The sequence below is a fragment of the Pan paniscus genome, chromosome 5, assembly GCF_029289425.2.
Source record: "Pan paniscus chromosome 5, NHGRI_mPanPan1-v2.0_pri, whole genome shotgun sequence".
Classification (NCBI taxonomy): Eukaryota; Metazoa; Chordata; class Mammalia; order Primates; family Hominidae; genus Pan; species Pan paniscus.
The window spans coordinates 79576717-79597950 of record NC_073254.2 but is presented as its reverse complement, the minus strand read 5'-3'; the positions used below and the strand labels follow the sequence as shown (position 1 = coordinate 79597950).

General features: G+C 34.6%; 2 protein-coding genes across 2 annotated transcripts in view; one reads left to right on the top strand and one right to left on the bottom strand.

The window, feature by feature from the left end:
- LOC100974207 (eyes shut homolog) overlaps nucleotides 1–21234 on the top strand; it is a 1877183-nt gene that overhangs the window by 859221 nt on the left and 996728 nt on the right. Inside the window, exons 19-21 of the mRNA XM_063605324.1 lie at nucleotides 7133–7304; nucleotides 8233–8311; nucleotides 17919–18118. Of these exons, the coding sequence (XP_063461394.1) occupies nucleotides 7133–7304; nucleotides 8233–8311; nucleotides 17919–18118 (451 nt within the window). The remainder of the gene's footprint in view (nucleotides 1–7132; nucleotides 7305–8232; nucleotides 8312–17918; nucleotides 18119–21234) is intronic.
- Nucleotides 9508–11014, bottom strand: LOC129392939 (protein C1orf43 homolog). Its single transcript, XM_034951229.3, has one exon. It carries the CDS (start codon nucleotides 10893–10895, stop codon nucleotides 10593–10595), a length of 303 nt encoding a protein of 100 aa, XP_034807120.1. The 5' UTR covers nucleotides 10896–11014; the 3' UTR covers nucleotides 9508–10592.

The following is a 21234-nucleotide window of genomic DNA, read 5'->3' as shown; positions in this document are numbered from 1 at the left end:
CATTTCAAAAAGGGATTCTAGTGGTATTCTCTAGCGCAAGGATCCCTCCCCTGGTAATCAGTGCCTCTAGATTCCTGGAACCTATATTTTCAGGAATGCAAAGCACAAATTTCCCAATTGTTCACAAAGAAGGATGGCACATCGGTTCACTCACTTTTACCCCCTGGTTCCCAATTCCATATATTATACCTATTGGGAACAAAGCATCATATAATGATTATTGATATAGAGTGCATACTGCATTCTATAATATAGTGTTCCATCCCCAAAAGCTCTCATCTCCGAACTGGCAACTTAGTTACACCTAGTAGTTTTTGGATGATGTGCTACATCATGAAACCAACAGATCTATCGTTATCTGATTGCTACTATGCTTTGTCGTAAGTAAAGTGGCTTCCTTGTTCCAATGAGATGTTATGAGAACTCTCATATTGATGGATCAACACTACATAAGCCCTTGAGTAGTTATTCTGGCCAAACATCTATTGGCAGGAGAAGCAAGAAAGGCTGACCATTAAGTGTGTAGTGGCTATGGTCTCTGTTCCTGGAAGATTGGATATCTGAGGGAAGCAGTACCTAACTAATTCTTGGGACAGAGGAGCCCATACATTGGGTCCATGCACAGGCCTTCATATTTGCCACTCTAGCTACTCTATTCATGCCTATTGTACCACCATTGTGATGGCTGATGCCAGAGAAGGACAGATGTTAACTGGCTGAGTTATTTCTGTATGGTTATTTAATGCCTCTTCTGCATTAACATGCATTGCAGAGACCTTCACACTTCATGCCCACTCCTATCAGTCCAATATATGCTTCTTTCTCATATTTCCCTGACCCAGATAGTCTTATATTTTACCTTCCAGTCCAGCCATGTCATTTGCCACTACCTATAACTCCATGCATATTCTTCTCTTAGGCTATTTCCACCCAAAGATTATGACCACATCATGAGACTGAAGATCTGCCCATCCGAAGCATGTCCCTTTTGCTTTACCTTCTTGGGTAACCTCTTAATAAGGCTTTAAGGAAGCAGCAGTCCATTTCCAGTTTATACCCATATACCAAGTCAACCCATCCATGAACCAAGCTCAGGCTTTTTTTATTTTTCCTTCAGATGGCCACCAGGGAGGGCCCAGACAGAAACAGTATGAACTTAGGATGAGCTTCTGTTGCGAAAGAAGTACATAACTTAGGAGTGCAACTATCTGTGATCTCTGGCATACTCATACACAATTCCCAATGTACTACCTACTGTAGGTTGCCACTGGTCTTGCCAAATGCATTGGCAGTTCTGTCCACATGGATACTTGATGTCCCATGGTCAGGTGTTTCATCTCTACAACTACCCAGACATGCCAGAAGCCATTTCTCAATTTCAGGATAATTCTCTGCTACATATGTTTTAGTTTTGGTCCAGAGCCTCAGTCTATGATTCTTCCTCTGGCACTACTATAAAGTCTATGCATCATATTTTCCACTACATATATCTTTAATACCATAGAGTCTTCTAAGATATATGCCCCAAACAGCAAAATAGCTTATATACTGCCTGAAACTGCTACAGAGTTCCATTAATTTAGTCAAATCCATGTCCGTTATCTCTTTACATATTTCTCCTATCGTATTATCTCTCCCTTTTACTTTAGGGATTCCAGCTGCAAGTCAGTTAGAACCTTTAATATTATTCTATATGTCTTAGAAGCTCTTTTCTGTTTTCTTACTCTTTTTACCTCCAGGTGTTTCCTTTTGATTAATTTATACTTGCTTATCTTCAAGTTCATTGGTTCTTTCCTATGTCCAGTCCACTGATAAGCTCATTACATTAATTCTTCATCTTGTATTATTTTCCTAGCATTGAAATTTGAATATTTTTATAGTTTCTATCTCTTTTGATATTCCTCATAGATTCAGTCATCTATCCACCTTTTATGATATATTTTTTAACATATCAGTCATGTTCTAAATCATTATTTTAAATTCCTTCTCTGATAATTTCAACCTTTCTGTCAACTTTATTCTTATTCCATCCATTTTTTGTTGTTTCTGGATTTTTTTTACATCTCATAATTTTTGATTGACACACCTTTAAACACCATGGCTGCATGTTTGCCTAGATTATTCCTCATAGAATAGCATTTGCTGGACTGCCTATCTGGAAATCTTTTATATGATAGTTAAAATTGTTTTTAATTTAAATATTGTTCATAATAAGAAACGTTTACAAAACTCTCATTTTGCTTTTGGAGCTCTTATGACTTTTTAAATTTTGTAATTCAAAATGGTTAGAAATATGAATTTGAATTTTTAAAATCACTGATTCTTAAGTCCATAAATTATGTAATTATTGTATGCCTGTATTAACTTGATTATGTCCTTTGTAAATATCATGCTATTATGTAAATTTTAGTCATTTTCAAAATGTTATCACAATTTAGATGTGTTCAGTAGTAGTTAAGCCGACTATTTTGATCATTTACTACATGAAAAGTTTTGTATTTGGCATTTTCATGAGGTAAAAGTAAATAGGTATGATCCCTGTGCTCAAATAACTAGTGATAAAGTTTGGAAGTTAAGACAGTAATTCAAATAAATAAACTCTAAGGAGACTCTGATAAATGATATTAGCTGATATGCAATGGGAGATATCAAAAGGAATATTTAAAATTATCTAGAGTTTTGTAAGACCTCAAATAAAAAAACAGGCTGCAAACAGAGACGTGGAAATGACATTTCAGGCAGAACTATCAGGAGCTAACATGGATATGAGAAAATATTGAGAATGTTTAATTTTAAGCCAGTTTGCTAAAAAGCAGCAGTCCTTAGCTATGATTTACCACCATCTAGAGAGATTTTTAAAAATATAACTTTTCAGTCCTATTTCTCAGAGATTCAGATTTGGGATTTTGTATTTTTTAAAACTCCACAGTTGATTGTATTATTCAATCAGGTTTATAAACCAGGAGATGAGAGTATTTGATAATATCAGAGCAGCGACAAGAAGGGAAAGATTGGAACAGAGAATTTGGTTTTAGGCTAGGGAGACTACATTTATTTCTGGGGACAATGGAGAGTTCATAAAGTATGTTTTGAGGTTCTCATATGTGAAATGAAAAAAATTAAGAATCAGGAAAGTGATTTTGAAAAACTTGTCAAAACATGTAACGCTGACAAATGGGAAGAAATTGGGTAAAAAGGGAATGAAGAGAAAGTAAGAAAAAAAAAGTCTGAAAAAAGACAGCTGATTGACAGATATATATATATATACATAAAATCATATATTTATATAATAGGAATATATATAATTTCTATTATAACATTGTTGATGGACGAAAATGTTTTGCTGATCAAACCTCTCAGTTTATGAACTTTAATGGCTTGATTCTAAAAGGATTGTGTAATTTCCTATGTGAAAATATTCAATCTGGAGGCAGATGTTGAGGCAGACTAGTAAAGAGGATTTTTAAATAAGTGGGATCATAGGAAAAAAACTCAAATATCACAGGTAACCTTCCAATCTGTTTAAAAAAGGAATTGCCTGCATTGTGAATGAAATAAAAAACTTTAGAACCACAAGCTGAAAATTATTTCAAACATAAACTATTGCTGTAGCTCCAAAGCAGGCAGGAGGGTAGGTGGAAAGAACAATATGTTAGACATAACAAAAAGGAAGAAAAAAATTTATCATGGCTCTTCTTTTGTCAAATGAAGTCCATAATGAAATCATTAGATTTTGTGAAAATCATCTGCTATGCTGTGATTGAGGTGGCAGTGATGCATGCCAGGTCAAGGGAACTATGCAAGGAGTCTAGAACTCTGATTGACACATAAATATGCATTAGATAAATTAATGACCAGTAGGAAATACCTGGTATATAAGGCAATGTAGGCAAAAAACTGAGACTGAGACTTTAGCCAAGGCTTTGATCTTGTCTAATAAATACTATTATTTCTTTTAAATGTGCTAGGTCAAAGCATTGTTATCCTATGAAGATAAACAATCTTGTTGTTATAATAATCAGGGAGCATATGTATTTGTATATATATGTATGTGCACTTTATGAATATCTCTCTACTATGCTACAGTAGAGATATTTTGATTCATAGTTTACAGATGAATAACTTAGAGTTTGAATAGGTTGGTAATTATTTGTGGGAGATCATTGTGAACCAAAGTCCAAGACCCTCCACAACTGTGTGTCTTTTTTCACACATGAACATGTCTTTGTTTGAAGGTGGGAAAAAGCAGAGGTCCCATTAAATATTTCCCCTTGGCTGCACAGACAACTCTTTTAGTTATGCACCTCAGAGGCATCACCATCGCCTCATTGGATTCTGACTCTCACCTTTGCAAGGACTAACAGTTTCCCCAGATTCTCAAGAACTGTTTTGTTCGTGGTTGGGAAGAGGCTGGGATTTCTGAGAAAATAACAGATATCTGCAAAACAAAATACAAAAACATGCACACATAAACCCACACACATGTATATGACAAGGATTTATTTTTTAACAAATATTTGAATGTATGCAGTTTGAATGAGACAGACAAAATCTATGCCTTTATGAAGCTAAGCTTGTCATGGAGAAATACAGAGAAAAAGAAAAAAAAGATGAATAAATCTTATGGAATGCTACAAGGAGATTACTTGTTATAGGAGGGAAACATAAAACAGGATAATGGCAATTGTGGATTAAGACGAGAATGCAATTTTGTATTGTGTGGTTGAATAGTCCTCATTGAGATAGTGACATTTGAGTAAAAACCTGAAGAAGATGTAAACTGTGAAATATTTGGAAGAGATTTTTTAGAAAGGGAATTAAAGTACAAAGGTCTTTTAGGAACAACATGCCTAAAACTTTTGAGAAAACATAAGGAGGTCATTGTAAGTAAAGTAGACTAGTCAAGGGTGAGATTAAAATAAGATGAAGTTAGAAAGGTAAAAGGGACTTTGATATGTATGAATCTGAAGGAGTATAATGTTAAAAATGAGAATGGTTTATAGAGACCAAAATGTTCACATTGGCTAGTTATTCCATTCTTATCCTCTTTGGAGGCTACTTAGAAAGTCAAATTATAACCACAATTTTAATTAATGAATAAAACATTAGGAAAAAAAGATCCTAAGATAATCTGTATGATGCTGTCTCTAGCTAAACTGAGACATGTTTGCCTTTTATGGAGAGAACATTTCAAAAACAGAGTGGAGTGTCTTTTGTCAAATCTCCTCATCTCCCAACATTGCTGGATGCATCCTGTCCCAAACTCTTTTAACACTTTCCGTCCCTGCCCCCACACTTTTGTTATAAATTGACCATCTATCTTTTTTTAACTGAAAATTTCAGCACTGACTCTACCAGCATTCTACATAGTGATACGGAGACTTTTCACTTATCTTCCTAGTTAGAATGGTGGTGTCTTTGGAACCACCCAAATCACTAATCAAATATAATGTGTTTGTGATATTTTTATCAAGAACCTGAAAGTAATAAAATGTTAAACATGTATCAGACCTTGGCTAGGTTGTTTTTGATGCATGCCTATACTCTATCATCCCAATAAACGTGTGATGTACCAATAAGTAACCCTCATTTACAAGTGAGAAGCTTGATTGATTATGCTTGTACTCAATTTTATTGTTACAAATATCTGCCCTTTCCTGGGGGAGAAACATTCTTTCCCATTCCATTTCTGTTGGACTTAGTCGTATAACTTGATTTGTAGGTGAAAGACTTAAGAGCCACCTGTATTTTATGTCATATGACCAAGTCCAACATTAAAGGGAAGTGTCTTTTTTCCTCTTAAACACAGATGTCAATATCCCAGATAGAGTATGCTTCATTAACATTGGTCTCAGAGTGAAGATAATGTAAAGAGGATCTGTAACTCACTCGAGTCATGGAGAGTGAGTGGGAAATAAAACTGTGTCATGAACCTCTGAAATTGAGTGTACCTGGCACATAGTAAGAGCCTCACATGTCAGCTATTTTCATTATTGTCTTCTTCACTGTAATAAGCTTATTACTTATCTTTATTCACAACTAGGTATTATGTTTTGGCTACAAGAACCATGTTTTCCAATTGGTATCCACAGTATTACTCAGCATAGCAACTTATGCACATATTAGAGTAGCTGCAAGGTAGGTAATTTAAAGTAATGATCAGAAGCACAAGTCAGAGGAAACATGATTTAAATTCTTGTTTGCTGTTATGGCCTGTGTGACCTGGAAGTTTCACTTACACTCTGAATACTCACCAGTGAGTTAAGGTTAATGAGATCTGCCTATCGGTTTGATGAGCATTAGCTAAGATAATGTGCAGGAAGCCTTAAGGGCAGGGCACACCTATAAGTGCTCAATCAATGCTGGTTTTTATTAGTAGATGCTTGCTAGTAATGGATGTAATGGGCAAAGAAGTTATTCTAACAATTCTACAATGGTTCTGTGCTCTTTCCAGATATTTCAAACATACGAAACACAATCTTGCTTTCCATTAAGCTCTGCTTATGTTATCATCTCGGTGTTTTCTATCTGTAAATTATTACCTCCCTAAAAACGTTTTTGGATTAACAGGAAGTTTATTTTTTGGCTTTGTACCTCTAGTTGAGCATAGCGGTGGTTCCTGGTAGGTGCTTAAAAAATATTCGCTACTTGGCCTTTGAAAATCCCAGGTATTTAGCCAAAGTTAGATTTCATTTAGAAATCTCAGGGAGCTCATTAATAGACTCACTAAAGCCAAATTTAGAAAACTTCAAACTCATTCTTAATTCTTGTAGGTAATAAATGTTTGACTCTCAAAGACCATTACAAAAAAATTTTGAATCAGTATTCACAGTGACTACTTGATATAATTCATTACTTCACTAATATTCTCAACAAACATCACACTAAAAACAATCTCCTCAGTAGATTAAGCTTGTGCTTTGTTTTTGTCGTTCACATTAAATTAGTAATCTGAACATTCATAGACCTAAATATATTTAACCTTGAAATATATTTTCTTTTGCTACCAAATACCAAGTTATCATTATAGAGAGAGGTCTTCATTTCTTGGTGATGTTTACCATAATGAACAAACTTTTAAGAGTTTTGTATTTAAATGGTTTCATGTTTTGCCTTGTCTGTTCCAACACAGGCATCAACTGTGAAATAAATCTAGATGAATGCCTATCAGAGCCCTGTCTCCATGATGGAGTTTGTATCGATGGCATCAATCATTATACCTGTGACTGCAAGAATGGGTTTTTTGGAACACACTGTGAAACAAATGCCAATGATTGCCTTTCAAATCCTTGTCTACATGGAAGGTAGCTATTTTTTTTTATTATTAGCTTTATGAAAGTATATTTAACTCACAATATTTAAGACTTAACGTCAAGGGAAAGTTGATAAAGATAATTTTAATTATGCTCTTTCATAAAACAAGAGCTAAGTACATTTAAGATGACAGATGCTGCCAGTTTTAGCTAATGCAATGTACTGATACATTATCTCTGCCCTTCTTTTATTTCTGTTCATTAGCATAAAGTAATTTTCTATAAATGTGGATTAATGAGACTTTAATATACTTAAAGGTAACTGCTCATGGTAATAGAACTAGCAGGTAAGATGATGAGACATTCTATTATTTGCTCTATGGAGAGATAATACCACACAGTATTTAAAATGTTCCTAAGTAAACTGGTTCTTTCAGCCCTATGTGTATGAAAAGTATTTTATGACTCTATGAATCTGTATAATAACTGCTCTGATCATGGATAAAATATTGGTTAATACACATCTAGAGTGAAGGTATTTCTAGGAGATGCAGGTGGCAAAGAAGAATGTATCACAGATGCATCATGCTGCTTGCTTCGACGTTAGTTTTCTTTTCTAATCCTGCCACCTACTTTGTAAGCAGGGAAGGGAGAAAGAAGGTTGGCAGCTCATTGCAATGCAGGCTGGCCATAGCTAACTTCAGTTTCTCACGTAAGCCCTAGACATACTTTTTATCTTTTAAAACTGTTCATTCTTTTCATTGCCATGGGGAAAATGGCAAAAATGAAAATTGATCCGTTTTTTCAGTCCAGTCACCTTCAAGGATAAGAAACCCAGGAATAAACTCTGCTTTGTATTGCTCATGGGAGTGCTTTTTTCACCTGAACTAGGAAAGAAAAGTTTAAATGGTGAAACTCCCTTGAAGTTATGCTTTAACATCTACTTATTTGAAAATGTAATTCTAATTCTGTGTTTCAGGTGCACAGAACTTATTAATGAATATCCATGTTCATGTGATGCAGATGGGACTAGCACACAATGTAAGATCAAAATTAATGTAAGTCTTATAATTTTATTCAAGTTATATGACAAAAATTTAATTTAAAAGAAAAATCAAGTTGCTTGCTGTAGGTTTCAGAGTCATTTCTTCCACAGTTGTTGATGATTTAACTGTTCTCTCATCTTTCCTCTGTGTAATTCTTTGGCTGCTCCAAACAAAACTACAAATCATGGCTTTTTTTTCCCCCACCTTTTCCTTCTTTGTCTCTTGTTGTTACAAAATTCCACGATTCTCCTCCCTCCCGCCGACCACCCCACCAAACTAAATCCTAGAAGTATCCATTATCAACAGTTGCTCAGATGGCTTAAATTTTACCATCTGCCTCGTCCTCCCTGGTCTTAGGAGACAGAGGTATCTGTGGATCTGTAGGGATGACATAGGATTCAATTAATTCAGTTATCACAAGGATAATATAAATACTGGATGTATATATCAAGACGTGGGCAACACCTTTAATATTCTCAGGATATGTCTTTCAATCTTCAGGAGTCTCATGTGGTGTGATTGACATATGGTATTTTATATGGGATGCCTCATTTGTTGAAAAATGTTGGTTGACTGAGAATTGTGACCGTTCTTGGTGGATGAGAATCTTGTGAGCCTTTTGGAATACTGGGGAGTTCTTCCAAATCATTTTTGATTGACAATAACATGGTAAAGGGAGGAAGCATACAAACTAAAAGCCTTTGTCATTGTGAAACCATGGGTATTTTATTACATTCTTTGTGTCTCTCTCCCTCGTCAGTAAAACATAGATATACTAGTTCTGACATCACAGGGTCATGTGTGAGAATGCACATGAAACACAGTAACTATTCAGTAAGTGGCCCTTCCAGAGAGGGGTGATGGAGTAGTTAAATGCATTCACGGAGAACCAAGATTGAAACTCTATATTGCTACTTACCTACCGTGTGTTCTCAATTTACATTTATTTTGAAATTATTTTGACTATTCAATAAAAATAATCACAGTAACTACCTCAGGTTATTGCAAGAATTAAATGAGATAATGCATGTAAAACAATTAGCACGTTTTCTGACACACAGTTTTAAAAAGCATAATTATCTGTTGATATTGTGTTTATTTTGTTCTGGATAGTGAAAGCCATTCTTGATGTGGAAAAGGAAATGTAATAAATAAATTCCCTAGTAGAGAATGAATAAACCATACATCTTTTTTTTTTGATTCATACGTTTTATTTGATAATAGTTCATTTTATTAAATAATTTATAAAGTCAGACCAGTGCATTGGGCTTGTTAGGGGAAACCATTCCTTCCTACTGTCACATAGCCTGGCAGATTATATCAGGTGCCAAAACATTCCCTTTTATTCAATTTATTCATGAGAGTGTGGAATTAAAGTAGATCCTTGCATGTCAGGAAAGCTGCAACACATCTGGTTTAACTGGAGCACAAAGGTAAGTTATTCCACATTCACCAACTTCCCCACTTGACCTCCCACCAGTTCTGTCTGCTTTTTCCATCAATCAACTCTAAGATGCCCTAAACCCAAACAGTTCCCATTCAACTGTGCACAAAGGTATAGATATGGAAGACATCTCACTCCAACTCTCACCTTTGGAATTAAATAAACCTGGAACAGGGAAGGTGAACTATGGCTGAAACCAAGTGAAGATTTTTAAGAAGCTTTGACAGAAACATTAAGAATAACACCTGAATGCAAATCCAGAAAAAAGCGCTACTGGGGGAAAACAGTCTTAGCCAATGTTCTAAAAATGCTCATAAGGGTTGGGGAATTACCCTTTAGACACAAGCTCTAAGAACTCTGGATACAACGGGAACTTGGATGGATACAGTCTGGGCCTGCTGGGCCAGATGTTCCGAGGGCGGCCCGGCAAGCAGCCTGTCTTGCACATTGCAACTGACTGGCTTAATCTACGGCAAGAGTCCTTCAGCTCCATCACAGAGTACTCTCCAATGTGTTATAGTTATCCTTAAAGCTCTTCAATTCAAGGAAGTGCTTGGCACGTTTACTCTTCTGACTGGAGGGGAGGTATGTCACCTGGATGGTTGTTGGGGAGACCTCAGGGGACTGAGTTAGGTCTTTGGCTGCTGACTGGTGATGTCGCTGAGAGCTCCCAATTCGTGCTTTAACCGCAGTGGCCAGCTCACTCAGGGCCTCCTGATAGCGTAGGTACTCATTCTGGCCAAAGACCCCTGTCCCATAGCGGGCTGTTTCATAGCCATCCAAAAGGGTATCAATGAGTGCTTTGCGTACACCCTTGAAAGGCGTACTAGTGTTTCGCAGATCCAGCAGCTAGGAGCGGAAATTCTTGCCCATTAAGGAACGGGGATGCCGGCCTTCAGAATGAAATGGGATCTCAGAGGTACGAATGGCATCCAGAGCTTTCATCCTATACAGATAGTTGCAGCAACTTTGATTTCCCTGGGTTTCCAGTTGTAGTAGTCTAGCATCATCATCTGCAAGGAGCTGGGGCTCATACTTGATATCCTGAACCCTGGAGAGTCGAATATCAATCTCCTCTTTCAAGTCCAGGCTCCCGTAGGCCATCACCAGCACGACATTCACCCCGGAGAGCCAGTTACTGCCGGACGCCATGGCCTCCCTACCTCGCGCAGAATTGTTCGGGTTTACCCCGCTGTCCTGGCTGGTCAGCCCAGGCTCCGCCGAAGCGACGGCGCCTGGGTCCCCTGGAGCTCCCCGGCCATTTCCTTACGGGGGAAACTGAATAAACCATACATCTTGTTTGCATTACCGCAAATATTGCCTGAAGTAATGTCTAAAACCATATTTCTTAATAGTACAAATATCATATTCTTAGTTTTGTATTAAAATATCAGTAAATAGACATTTTTGACATATGTATGTATATATGCATGCATACATATATACATACATGGCCAATATTATGAGAGCAATTCTTAAAATTCTACCTATGTGATTCTAGATTTTTTCCTAATATTGTTATTTTAACATAAGAGCAAACTCATTATACTCAGTGACTTTTTTGTCTTAGAAGTATATCTTAGGAATCATTCCATTAAAATGCAAAGAGTCCTGATTCATTCTTTTTAATAGCTATAAAGTATTCCAAATAAACACTGAAGACCACACTTACCTGATGAGAGTATGAGCACACCACTTACCTAGATCCTATTAAATGAAATCACTTTTTACAAAGTGTTGACTAATTTCATGAGGAAAATGTAATTTGTCATTATTTTAATTTATATTTTCCTAGGTTACTATCAAGATTGAACACCTTTCCATGCTATTATTTGCCATTTGTAGTTCTTTGTGCCTTGCCTACTTATAGCCCTTTTACTTTTTGATTACTTGCCCTTTACTTTTTGATTTGTAGGTCTTATTTTAAATTATAGATAAAATCTACTAGGTTCTGAAAAAATGCAAATCTTTTATAAAGTCTGGACACTCTTACTTTATACAGCTTATGAATTGTGAGATTTTCATATTTTTCTTTACCTTTTTCTTCCTAACTGGGCTTTGCTGCTCTCCAAAGAAATCCTTCCCACTGTAATATTTTAAATATATTTTTATATTCTCATCTACAATTATAGAATTCGTGATACTTTTAGTGCTTTAACTCATAGTGAATATATTATGATTGATAAAAGCTAGGAATCTAACTTAATGGTTTAAGTATAATCATTTTTTCCAAGAAATTTTATCAAAGGGTCTGTTAATTCTTTCTTGATTTGGAATGCTCCACTTTTCATATAATAGATTTCTATATATGGGTTAGTTTTTGGACTATTCTGTTTCTTTACTTTTTATTTCATTTGCACCAGTACTATCTAGAATAATTATTATAGTTTAATACATTTTTTAAAATTTTGTCATGTTTCACTAATACATTAAGTGTACTCTATATGTAATTTTGCTCATTCATTCTGTAAATCTTAGATATTGAACGTCTATAAGAAATTGAGATATAATAATCATTAGATATATTTCCTACCTGACCAGCTCCACATGGAAAGTGATCTACATCTCTCTCTATCTTACTTACTAGCTGACCTATTTATTTTAACTTTCTCTATGGTGCAATGCTTAGATAACACACTCTGCAGGAGATTCATGAACTGTTTTTCAAGGCTAAAGAGGCAAGAAAAATGGAGAAAGATAGGCAGTACTAACTGAAAAGAGCACTCGGGTCAATATAGGGCAAGGTGTTACATGTGAACCACCTTAGGAGTGGAAATAATATAGTTTATGTTAGGGCTGGATGGGCAACAACACAAGCAAAATTGCTGTGATGGTTAATATTGAGTGTCAACTTCATTGGACTGAAGGATGCAAAGTATTATTCCTGGGTGTGTCTGTGAGAGTATTGCCAAAGGAGATTAATATTTGAGTCAGTGAACTGGGAAAGACAGACCCACTCTCAATTTGAGTGGGTACAATCTAATCAGCTGCCAGCTCAGCTAGAATAAAGCAGCCAGAAGAACGTGGAAGAACTAGACTGGCTGAGTCTTCCGGCCTCCATTTTTCTCCCATGCCGGATGCTTCCTGCCCTCAAACATTTGACTCCAAGTTCTTCAGCTTTTGGACTCTTGGACCTTCCACAAGTGGTTTGTCAGGGGCTTTTGGGCCTTCAGCCACAGACGGAAGGCTGTACTATCGGCTTCCCTACTTTTGAGGTTTTGGGACTCGGACTGGCTTCCTTGCTCCTCACCTTGCAGATGGCCTATTGTAGGACTTCACCTTGTGATAGTGTGAGTCAGTACTCCTTAATAAACTCCCTTTCACATATACTTCTATCCTATTCGTCCTGTTTCTCTAGAGAAACCTAATACACTTTGTCTTGTTTTTTGTCCAAGTGACAATTAGAAGGAAGCTTTAAAAATTAGAATTAATGCTGGAGAAAAGCAAATGCATGCCTGGGGAGAGAACATATGCCATGACTAGTGAAAAAAATGTAATTTAAGTTCTGGATATGCACACACAAACAGAAAAGGAAAGTGAGTAGGGCAGCATAGAAAGCAGATATTTTTCTTTCAAGTTTGATAAGACTTAGGAGGATGGCATGTATCCTTCTCATGCACCATGTATATGTACATGGAAGCAGTATTATTTTTAAGATATCAAATTATAAATATATGTTATGTACTGAAATGGAAAAAACTAATTACAGAATTAAAAAATCGTGACTTTCTCAGATGAAGTAGAAATAAGAGAATTCGTGCTTTAACTCGTAGTGAATATATTGCTATGAGCAGACTTAATATAAAGCAAGGACTCATGTAAGTCCTCTGAATAAAAAGGAAAGAATTAAAGAACTGTGTATAAATAGCAAAGACATGGAATCAACACAGGTGACCATCAGTGGTGGATTGGTTAAAGAAAATATGGTACATATACACCATAGAAAACTACAGAGTGATAAAAATGAGTCATGTCCTTCACAGCAACATGGATGCAGCTGGAGGCCATAAAACTAAGGTAATTAATGCAGGAACAGAAAAACAAATACCATATGTTCTCACTTATAAATGACAGCTAAACATTCAACACCTATGGAGATAAACATGGAATAATAGACACTGTGGACTAGAAGAGGGTGGAGGGAGAGGAGAATGGTTCAAAAAAATGACCTATTGTATGCTATGCTCACTACCCAAGTGCAATACACCCGTGTAACAAGGCTGCACATGTATCCCCTGCATGTAAAAAACTGAGTACGCACACGTGAGTGCATGTATTTGTGTTTCTCTGAGTGTGGACTGTAATTTATGAGCTTTTTATTTAATATAATTTACATTTTGTCTGCCATGTATATCATGTATATTTTTCTATTTTTTGTTATTCTTTCATTAGTACATAGTGGATTCTGGCATTCAGAAAATTATTTTCATGTATCCAAATTTACTTGATTACAGACTCTAAAGGTTCTGTGATTTTTGACAGGTTTAAAAGGGACTTATTTAACAAGTTCTTCTCGTTCTTTTTATTTGAAATTAAATGATTGAACCATCAGAATGCTTTCCAGGAGAGGGTTTGAGTTGGAGTCCATCTCCCTCAACAAATGGTCAGCTTTTTCCTACAAATTATTTTAGAGAATATCGATATCCTTTAATTAGAAACAAATCTTTAAAATAAACAAGATCTTGCAAAACGGGAACATTCATTACACACACACAGAGTACCTTGCTTTTCCACTTAATCAATCATAGAAAATTATTCTACTTTATATATAATTATATATATATTCTATACTACCATATATTGTTCTACTTTCTTCTTATTAATATTCTATTGTGTGGAAATACTATATTTATTTAATTAGTATCCTTTTTTGGATATTTAAGATATTTTAAGTCTATTGCTCTTAAAAATTCTTTCTGTGTTTTAGGTGCAGAAGTTTGAGTTCATTCTAGCTATTTCATAGCAGAAAATAATCAGCACTACTTTTAAGACACCCTCTTGCTCATTTGTTTGTGTGTGCCCTGCCATACTTGTGTGTTTATTAGAAATATTTTCCTACGTATTTGTTCTGACAAAATGTGATTATTACTTATTGGTATATGTATCTTTTGTTTAAATAAATGCCATTATGTTCTCTAGGTATTTGTTCTCTAGCTATTCCATTATTTGCCCTCCTCCATAAATCTTGAATCCCTAAGTTAGGGAAAACCTATCACGACTCATGCAAAAGTGAGCCCAAACCTAGATCAGAAGAGCAAAACAAGTGGGGGTAAGAGAAGTTGCATTTCCTTTTCCAGACTCTTTTTACTACCAACAGCAACCACATGTCACTTACAATGCTACAGATTCCGTAGTTACGTCTCATCAAAGTTCTCAGTCTTTTGGATTGCCCAATCCTGCAGCTTGCAAAGTAAAAGCCCATATAATTAATGAGATTTTGAATATACGCATTTAAAAACACTGGACTACACTAGCAGTTTTTATTCAGAACTGGACAAAGTTCACGGAATTCTGTGAAGGTTAATAGGCCTTTGCAGAGGGAATGGTAGGGACTTACTAGGTACCGTGTTCTGTTCCCACTCTTCAAATAGTAGTTCTCTCTGTATCTGTTTCCCTTTCTCCAAGATCTTAATTGAGGAAAGTATTCCACTACCCAAAACACCAATGCTAAAAAATAAAACGTGATGCCATGAGAGAAATTTTATGATAAAGATGACATTGGGTAATTTCCTTTTCTAGGCAGTTAAGAGATCACAGGACACCCTGTGGATCTAAACCACATCCCCTCAGGGAGAACACAACTAACTGAGTCAGTGAGATAACTGTCACATTTACTAGCCCAGTTAGTACTTTGCCCTGCCTAAGAATTTCACAATGAATATATCACTGCCCTGTTCCTTTCATGCTCCTGTACATTTCCTGGCATAATATTTTCAGTACAAGTTGAACGAATATATCACTGGGGTCAAGCTCTGTTGTCTAGATTGCCCTGGTCTGCAGGATTCCTCCCAGCTTCCATCTCTTTCTCTAAATACTCAACCTTTTATATCTTTTATTTTCTGAAATTACTTTAGTGAACTCTTTGGGAAAGCACTTTATTATATTAAATAGAATATAGCAAAGCAATATAAATGATGATGAACAAAAGGAAAGGCATCCTTTTAAATTTTTAAACCAGGAAAGATCAAGAACTTTAAATGACAATTTGATTTCCTCTAAAAAGAAATTGCCTTTGTATTTCCCATTAAGCTTTCTAATTAATTTAGTAAAAGATTCTTGAAACCCTGGAGACAGAACTTTTGGCAGTCTAAAAACTATCCCTATCTTCCCATGGGAGATACAATTCAATTAGTTTATGTAATGTTTTCTAATAAATCATTCTATACATATCTAGAAACAGAGCTAAGGGAGAAACATGTTTCCATGCCACTCCCTGTGGAATTCTGCATTTCTATTCCATAAATAAAACTGCAATACCTACAGGATAGTCTACTATGTGCCCTTGGTTTTTCTTAACAAGTTCACATTTTCAGCAAAAGTGGAACAAATATCAAAGGATTTGTTTATAAAAACATACTTAGTTCTATCACTTGTGGGGGATGGGGGTGTACAAGATCACTATCTAAGTTCCAGGCATGACTGGAATATTATACTGAAGTGCACAATTCATTTCTAATTGTGGATGACGCTAATTAATCTCTGATGATTTTTAACATCATCTAATTTTCCAGTGAATACATGATATTAATGCAATGGCTTCCATAATAGTCTTGTCGGTATGAGTTTTTGTTGTTAATACTTTTTTAAAAAGTCACTAAATATTTGTAAGCATAGGTGTCAATTAATGAACAATAATTCTAGAAAATTGTCACTTTTCAAGGTAAAACACTGAAGAAGTATTTTATGTTTGCATATGCAATTATCCTTGAGAATGGAAGAACTCAAGACCTAGAGTGCAAAATGATTCAAGTTGGTTTAGGTTCATTAAGATATTATCTTTAGGTAAAACTCTTGAAAATAAACAGTTTTACTAATGATGTCATAACTTTCCATAAATTATTTCTCAGAATTAGGGGTGCAAATCTTTTCAGTTTACATTATGAAAAATAATGTCATACCATGTTTGTGGTACTATGACATGTGTTTTCCACACTGTAAGTATATATATAAACCCTAAACTGTAAACTTAAAAGCATATGGTATGATATGGTAGAAGCTAAATATACAGAGAAACATATTTCTTGTTCAAATTAAGTGCCAAAAGATTGAAATAGAGGCTGACTGAGCCCTTGGCCTTCAGAGTGGAGAAGAAAGAAAGATAATATTTACTGATCACATATGACGTTTAAGACACAGTGCCACTATTTTATTTAACTCTCATAGCACACCATATGAGGTGGGTGATATTAACACCATTTTGTGCATCCATGTAGTTACAATAAATAAAATACCATTTGTTGAATAAGTAAGTAAAACTATGAGAAATTTTAAAATATTTTTAAGCTTAAAAAGTAACAGGTATTATCCAGATTCCTCTAACTCTACAAGACATTTGCACTTCTGCAGCTATAGGTGTCAGAAATGCTGGACATACATTTGGACAAATGCATGGGAAAAAGTAGGTAATTAAAAGATTATGATTGGATTCAAACTTCAGCTATTACAGATGTTTTAGCTATTTTACATGAATATAAATGCATTGTGAAATGTTTGTTCTAAGTATGTGATCAAACCCAGAAATCCTTTGAAATTTAATGGAAGTACTATTAATCATGACCGTAGGAGAGCAGTTGAACTGGGGCTGTTTTGGGAAAACTGAGAGGTATGGTAGACACTAAGGGCCAGTGAATTCTGTTATCTGCAGAGGAAATTTGCTTTAGCACCATTATTGGGGGCAGGGGCAGTTCTCTGACATGGTACATCTTTTTATAAAGATTAATAATGATTTTATTTCTTGGTAAATCAGCAATAAAATATTTGACAGAGTCTTTCTGGTAATAAAAGGTAAAAATCCGCTTACTGTCATAAACATATATTTCAATTAACAGAGGAAGGAAATGTCAAACAAGTTTGCACATCAGTTTTTTAGATTATGTTTAAATAAAAATATAATTATATTAAAATGATCAACCTTATAACTAATAATCAAATTTGATTCTCTATTTCTTAATCTAGGACTGCACATCAATCCCTTGTATGAATGAAGGCTTCTGTCAGAAGTCAGCACATGGATTTACTTGCATTTGCCCACGTGGATACACTGGTGCATACTGTGAAAAAAGCATTGATAATTGTGCTGAGCCTGAACTTAATTCAGTCATCTGTCTTAATGGAGGGATCTGTGTTGATGGGCCTGGACATACTTTTGACTGCAGGTCAGTATTTATTTACCCACAAGTAAGTAAATATATATTTAGGAGAGCTTGTAAACATCCCACTAGTAATGCACTCTGCAATGTAAATACTAAGTTTTGAAGTAAGATTTTATCTTATATATATATATAAGCACAACTTAGAAAATAACAGTTACAAAATGGCATTGTTTATATTTTCCAAATATCATATATTCATATCACTCCCATGTTTTGCTTTCCCAGTTAAATCATCCCTCATTTTATAATTGTTTTTTTATCTCTTCTCCTGTCTCAAAGTGGGTTTTTATTCTTTTTCTCGAATATTTTATACCAAATGAATGATTTGCTAATATTTCACATTTATAGAATAATTCCTAGCCAGAGATTCATTTCTGTTACTACTATGCTTATCTCCTGAGATCTTAATAGGTTATAAAAATTTTATTTGAGTTATAAAAGCAAATTATTCTATCACTATATTTTTGAACCACTTTTTAAAGGTATAGTTTTAAACTTTTTAGGAGATGAATTTTTTTCCTTTGTTATTTCTGATTATATAATATATCCAATGGATTTGTCATTTGAGAATTTAGTCACTATCTGTTCAACTTGTAAAATAATAACTGAACCCAGGTATTAAAAAATATACACACATACTTTACCTCCTTTCAGTCTCATTTGTGCTAGGATGATGTTAAGTTAAAATTTGTGAGCTGTATTTCTGTCATATATCTTAAATTACTGACAGGTTTATCATGTATATCTTGATATATAGTTATTTACTAGTAAAGTATACTTATCATTTCTATATTTTATTATTTCTTTTTAAGACACTAATATATTCTGCCTTCTATACAATACTGTCACTTCCGTATTTTCTGTGTTCAATATCTAGGGCATGTTTTGCCTACTTATATATTTTGGTATCTACTGTATTTTTTATTTGGTGTATATCTCTAGTAAGACATACATAAAAGCTAATTTCATATAAGTTCAAGAATATTAACTTACATTTAGCATAGGCAAACAATGTTTATTTATTATTATGACATAGATATTAGTTATTACACATTGCCTAACATGCCATTTTTGTTTGATATACACATGCATCAGACATGTGTGTGTACCTGTGTGTGTGTGTGTGTGTATTTTAAATCCTTCTTTCTCATATCTTGTGTTTTGAACATACTTTCTGTTTATCGTACTTTTGTAGATTGATAAAATATAGTAAACATGTTTTTTATACAAATGGAAATTATATAAAACAAAATTATTAAAATGACTGCTACAAGGATTCTCAGGGTTATAACCTAATAATTGCCTGGACTAAGTCATTAATCATAAATTGAACGTATATTTCTGATGGATACAGTGTTAAAAATCAGGATTCAATTCATGGAAATACATTTTGTTCAATAAAAAAATTGATTATCAAAATAAGTAAACATAAACCTAAAATGTGTATTTTTACAATCTGTTAGTATTTGTTAAATCAAGCACTGTAAGAGCTCTTAGTCCATTTAGTGTTGCTATAACAGAATAACAGAGACTAGAAAAGAGGTTTATTTGGCTTATGCTTCAAGTGGCTGAAAAGCCCAAGAGCATGGCATAGGCATCTGTTTGGCTTCTGATGAGGGTTTCATGCTGCACCATAGGATGGAAGAGATGTGAATGTGGAAGCTGGAATGCAAGAAGGACCAGACAGGAGAGGCAACCTTGCTTTCTGACAACCACTGTACCCAGAACTAATCTTTTCTCGAGAAAACAAATCCAGTCTCATGAGAAAGACTTTAATCTATTTTAAAGGTCTATTCACTGTGTACAGGCACCACCTCCCAACATTGCTGCACTAAGGTTCCAACATGAGTTTTGGTATGGACACCTAAACCATAGCAAGCTCCTGTATAAATATTCCTTTTAGGGAAAAGTTATCCACAGGCTAGCTTGGCTGATTTTTTTTTTTTTTTTACAGCATGAAGCCAGTGGAATTCAGGCTGAAGATGCCTGCTTCTTTTCCTGGCGTATTTCCCAGGGATAAGCATAGGCATTCATTACTGCTATAAAGTTATTCAAACTGTATTTAAATAGGAGTCATCTATCTCCAAAATTATCATTGCTGATTCAATGTGTTTAAAAGCCCCTGAAGATCTGTCAATGGTAATGCCTTGGGAGGTGCAGTTTCTACTGGGACTCCACGCTACACTATGAGAAGTCAGAGCTGGTGCCAAGTCAACACAGTCCTTAGATAGTTTACTTACCAAAGAAAACTCATATTCTAGGATAGAAGGTAGTGCTTTTCAAGTCAAAATATGAGATTTGTTCATGGGTTAAGGGTTAATCCATAATATGTTTATGTAAAATCATAATAAAATTATTATTTGATATTTAAAGAAGAAAATTAAACTTATTGTTCTGAGTTCTATTTTGTGTTCTCTAAATTTAATCAAAAAGAATCATGTCACTCTTAAAAACCTGGTAAAATATTTTGTTGTTATTATCTTTATACTATTTTTGCTTCAAAGTTTATGCCAATCATAGTAAAAGTTAATGTCTTCATTCTTGTTGCTGGTTTGTTAATGATTTTGCTAAGGTCTGTTTGACTTTAATTGGGAAAATTACTCAACTTTATAACTTTGCACCTTAAGGGTATTTATCCTGAGGTCTTACTTGCAAGGAAAACTATTTTATTAAATATTTCAGCCTTTAATGACCTGCAGAATATTCCATAGGCTTGCTCTTATAATTATTTTAGAATTATTTTTTCCAATTGAAATTTAATGCTGAATGACATTACACAAATAAACAAAAAAGGTAAAGACTGTGCTACCCTTTAAAATTGCCTGTAATTTTTTTAATTGCCAACCTAAAATATTTTGTTGTGTTGTAAGATTCAGATATTAATTTTAACTTGGTGAAGTGTAAATTTCTTAGATCTTATCTTTGACTGAGGATGATATAGTAAGTGCTGTCAAGTTTGCTTTCATCTCCATCATTGCCAAAATTAAACCAAGGAATGGTCTTTTTTCATGAATGCTATATGTTATAAATTCAGTTGATTCATTTCTTTCACAGAAGTTAACATGACTTTTATTTAATTAAAAACCATGTAGAAAAGATTTATTCCAATGACTGACATA

Coding starts and splice junctions, on each gene's coding strand:
- LOC129392939 (XM_034951229.3), bottom strand. CDS start 10,895: ATGGCGTCCGGCAGTAACTGGCTCTCCGGGGTGAATGTCGTGCTGGTG.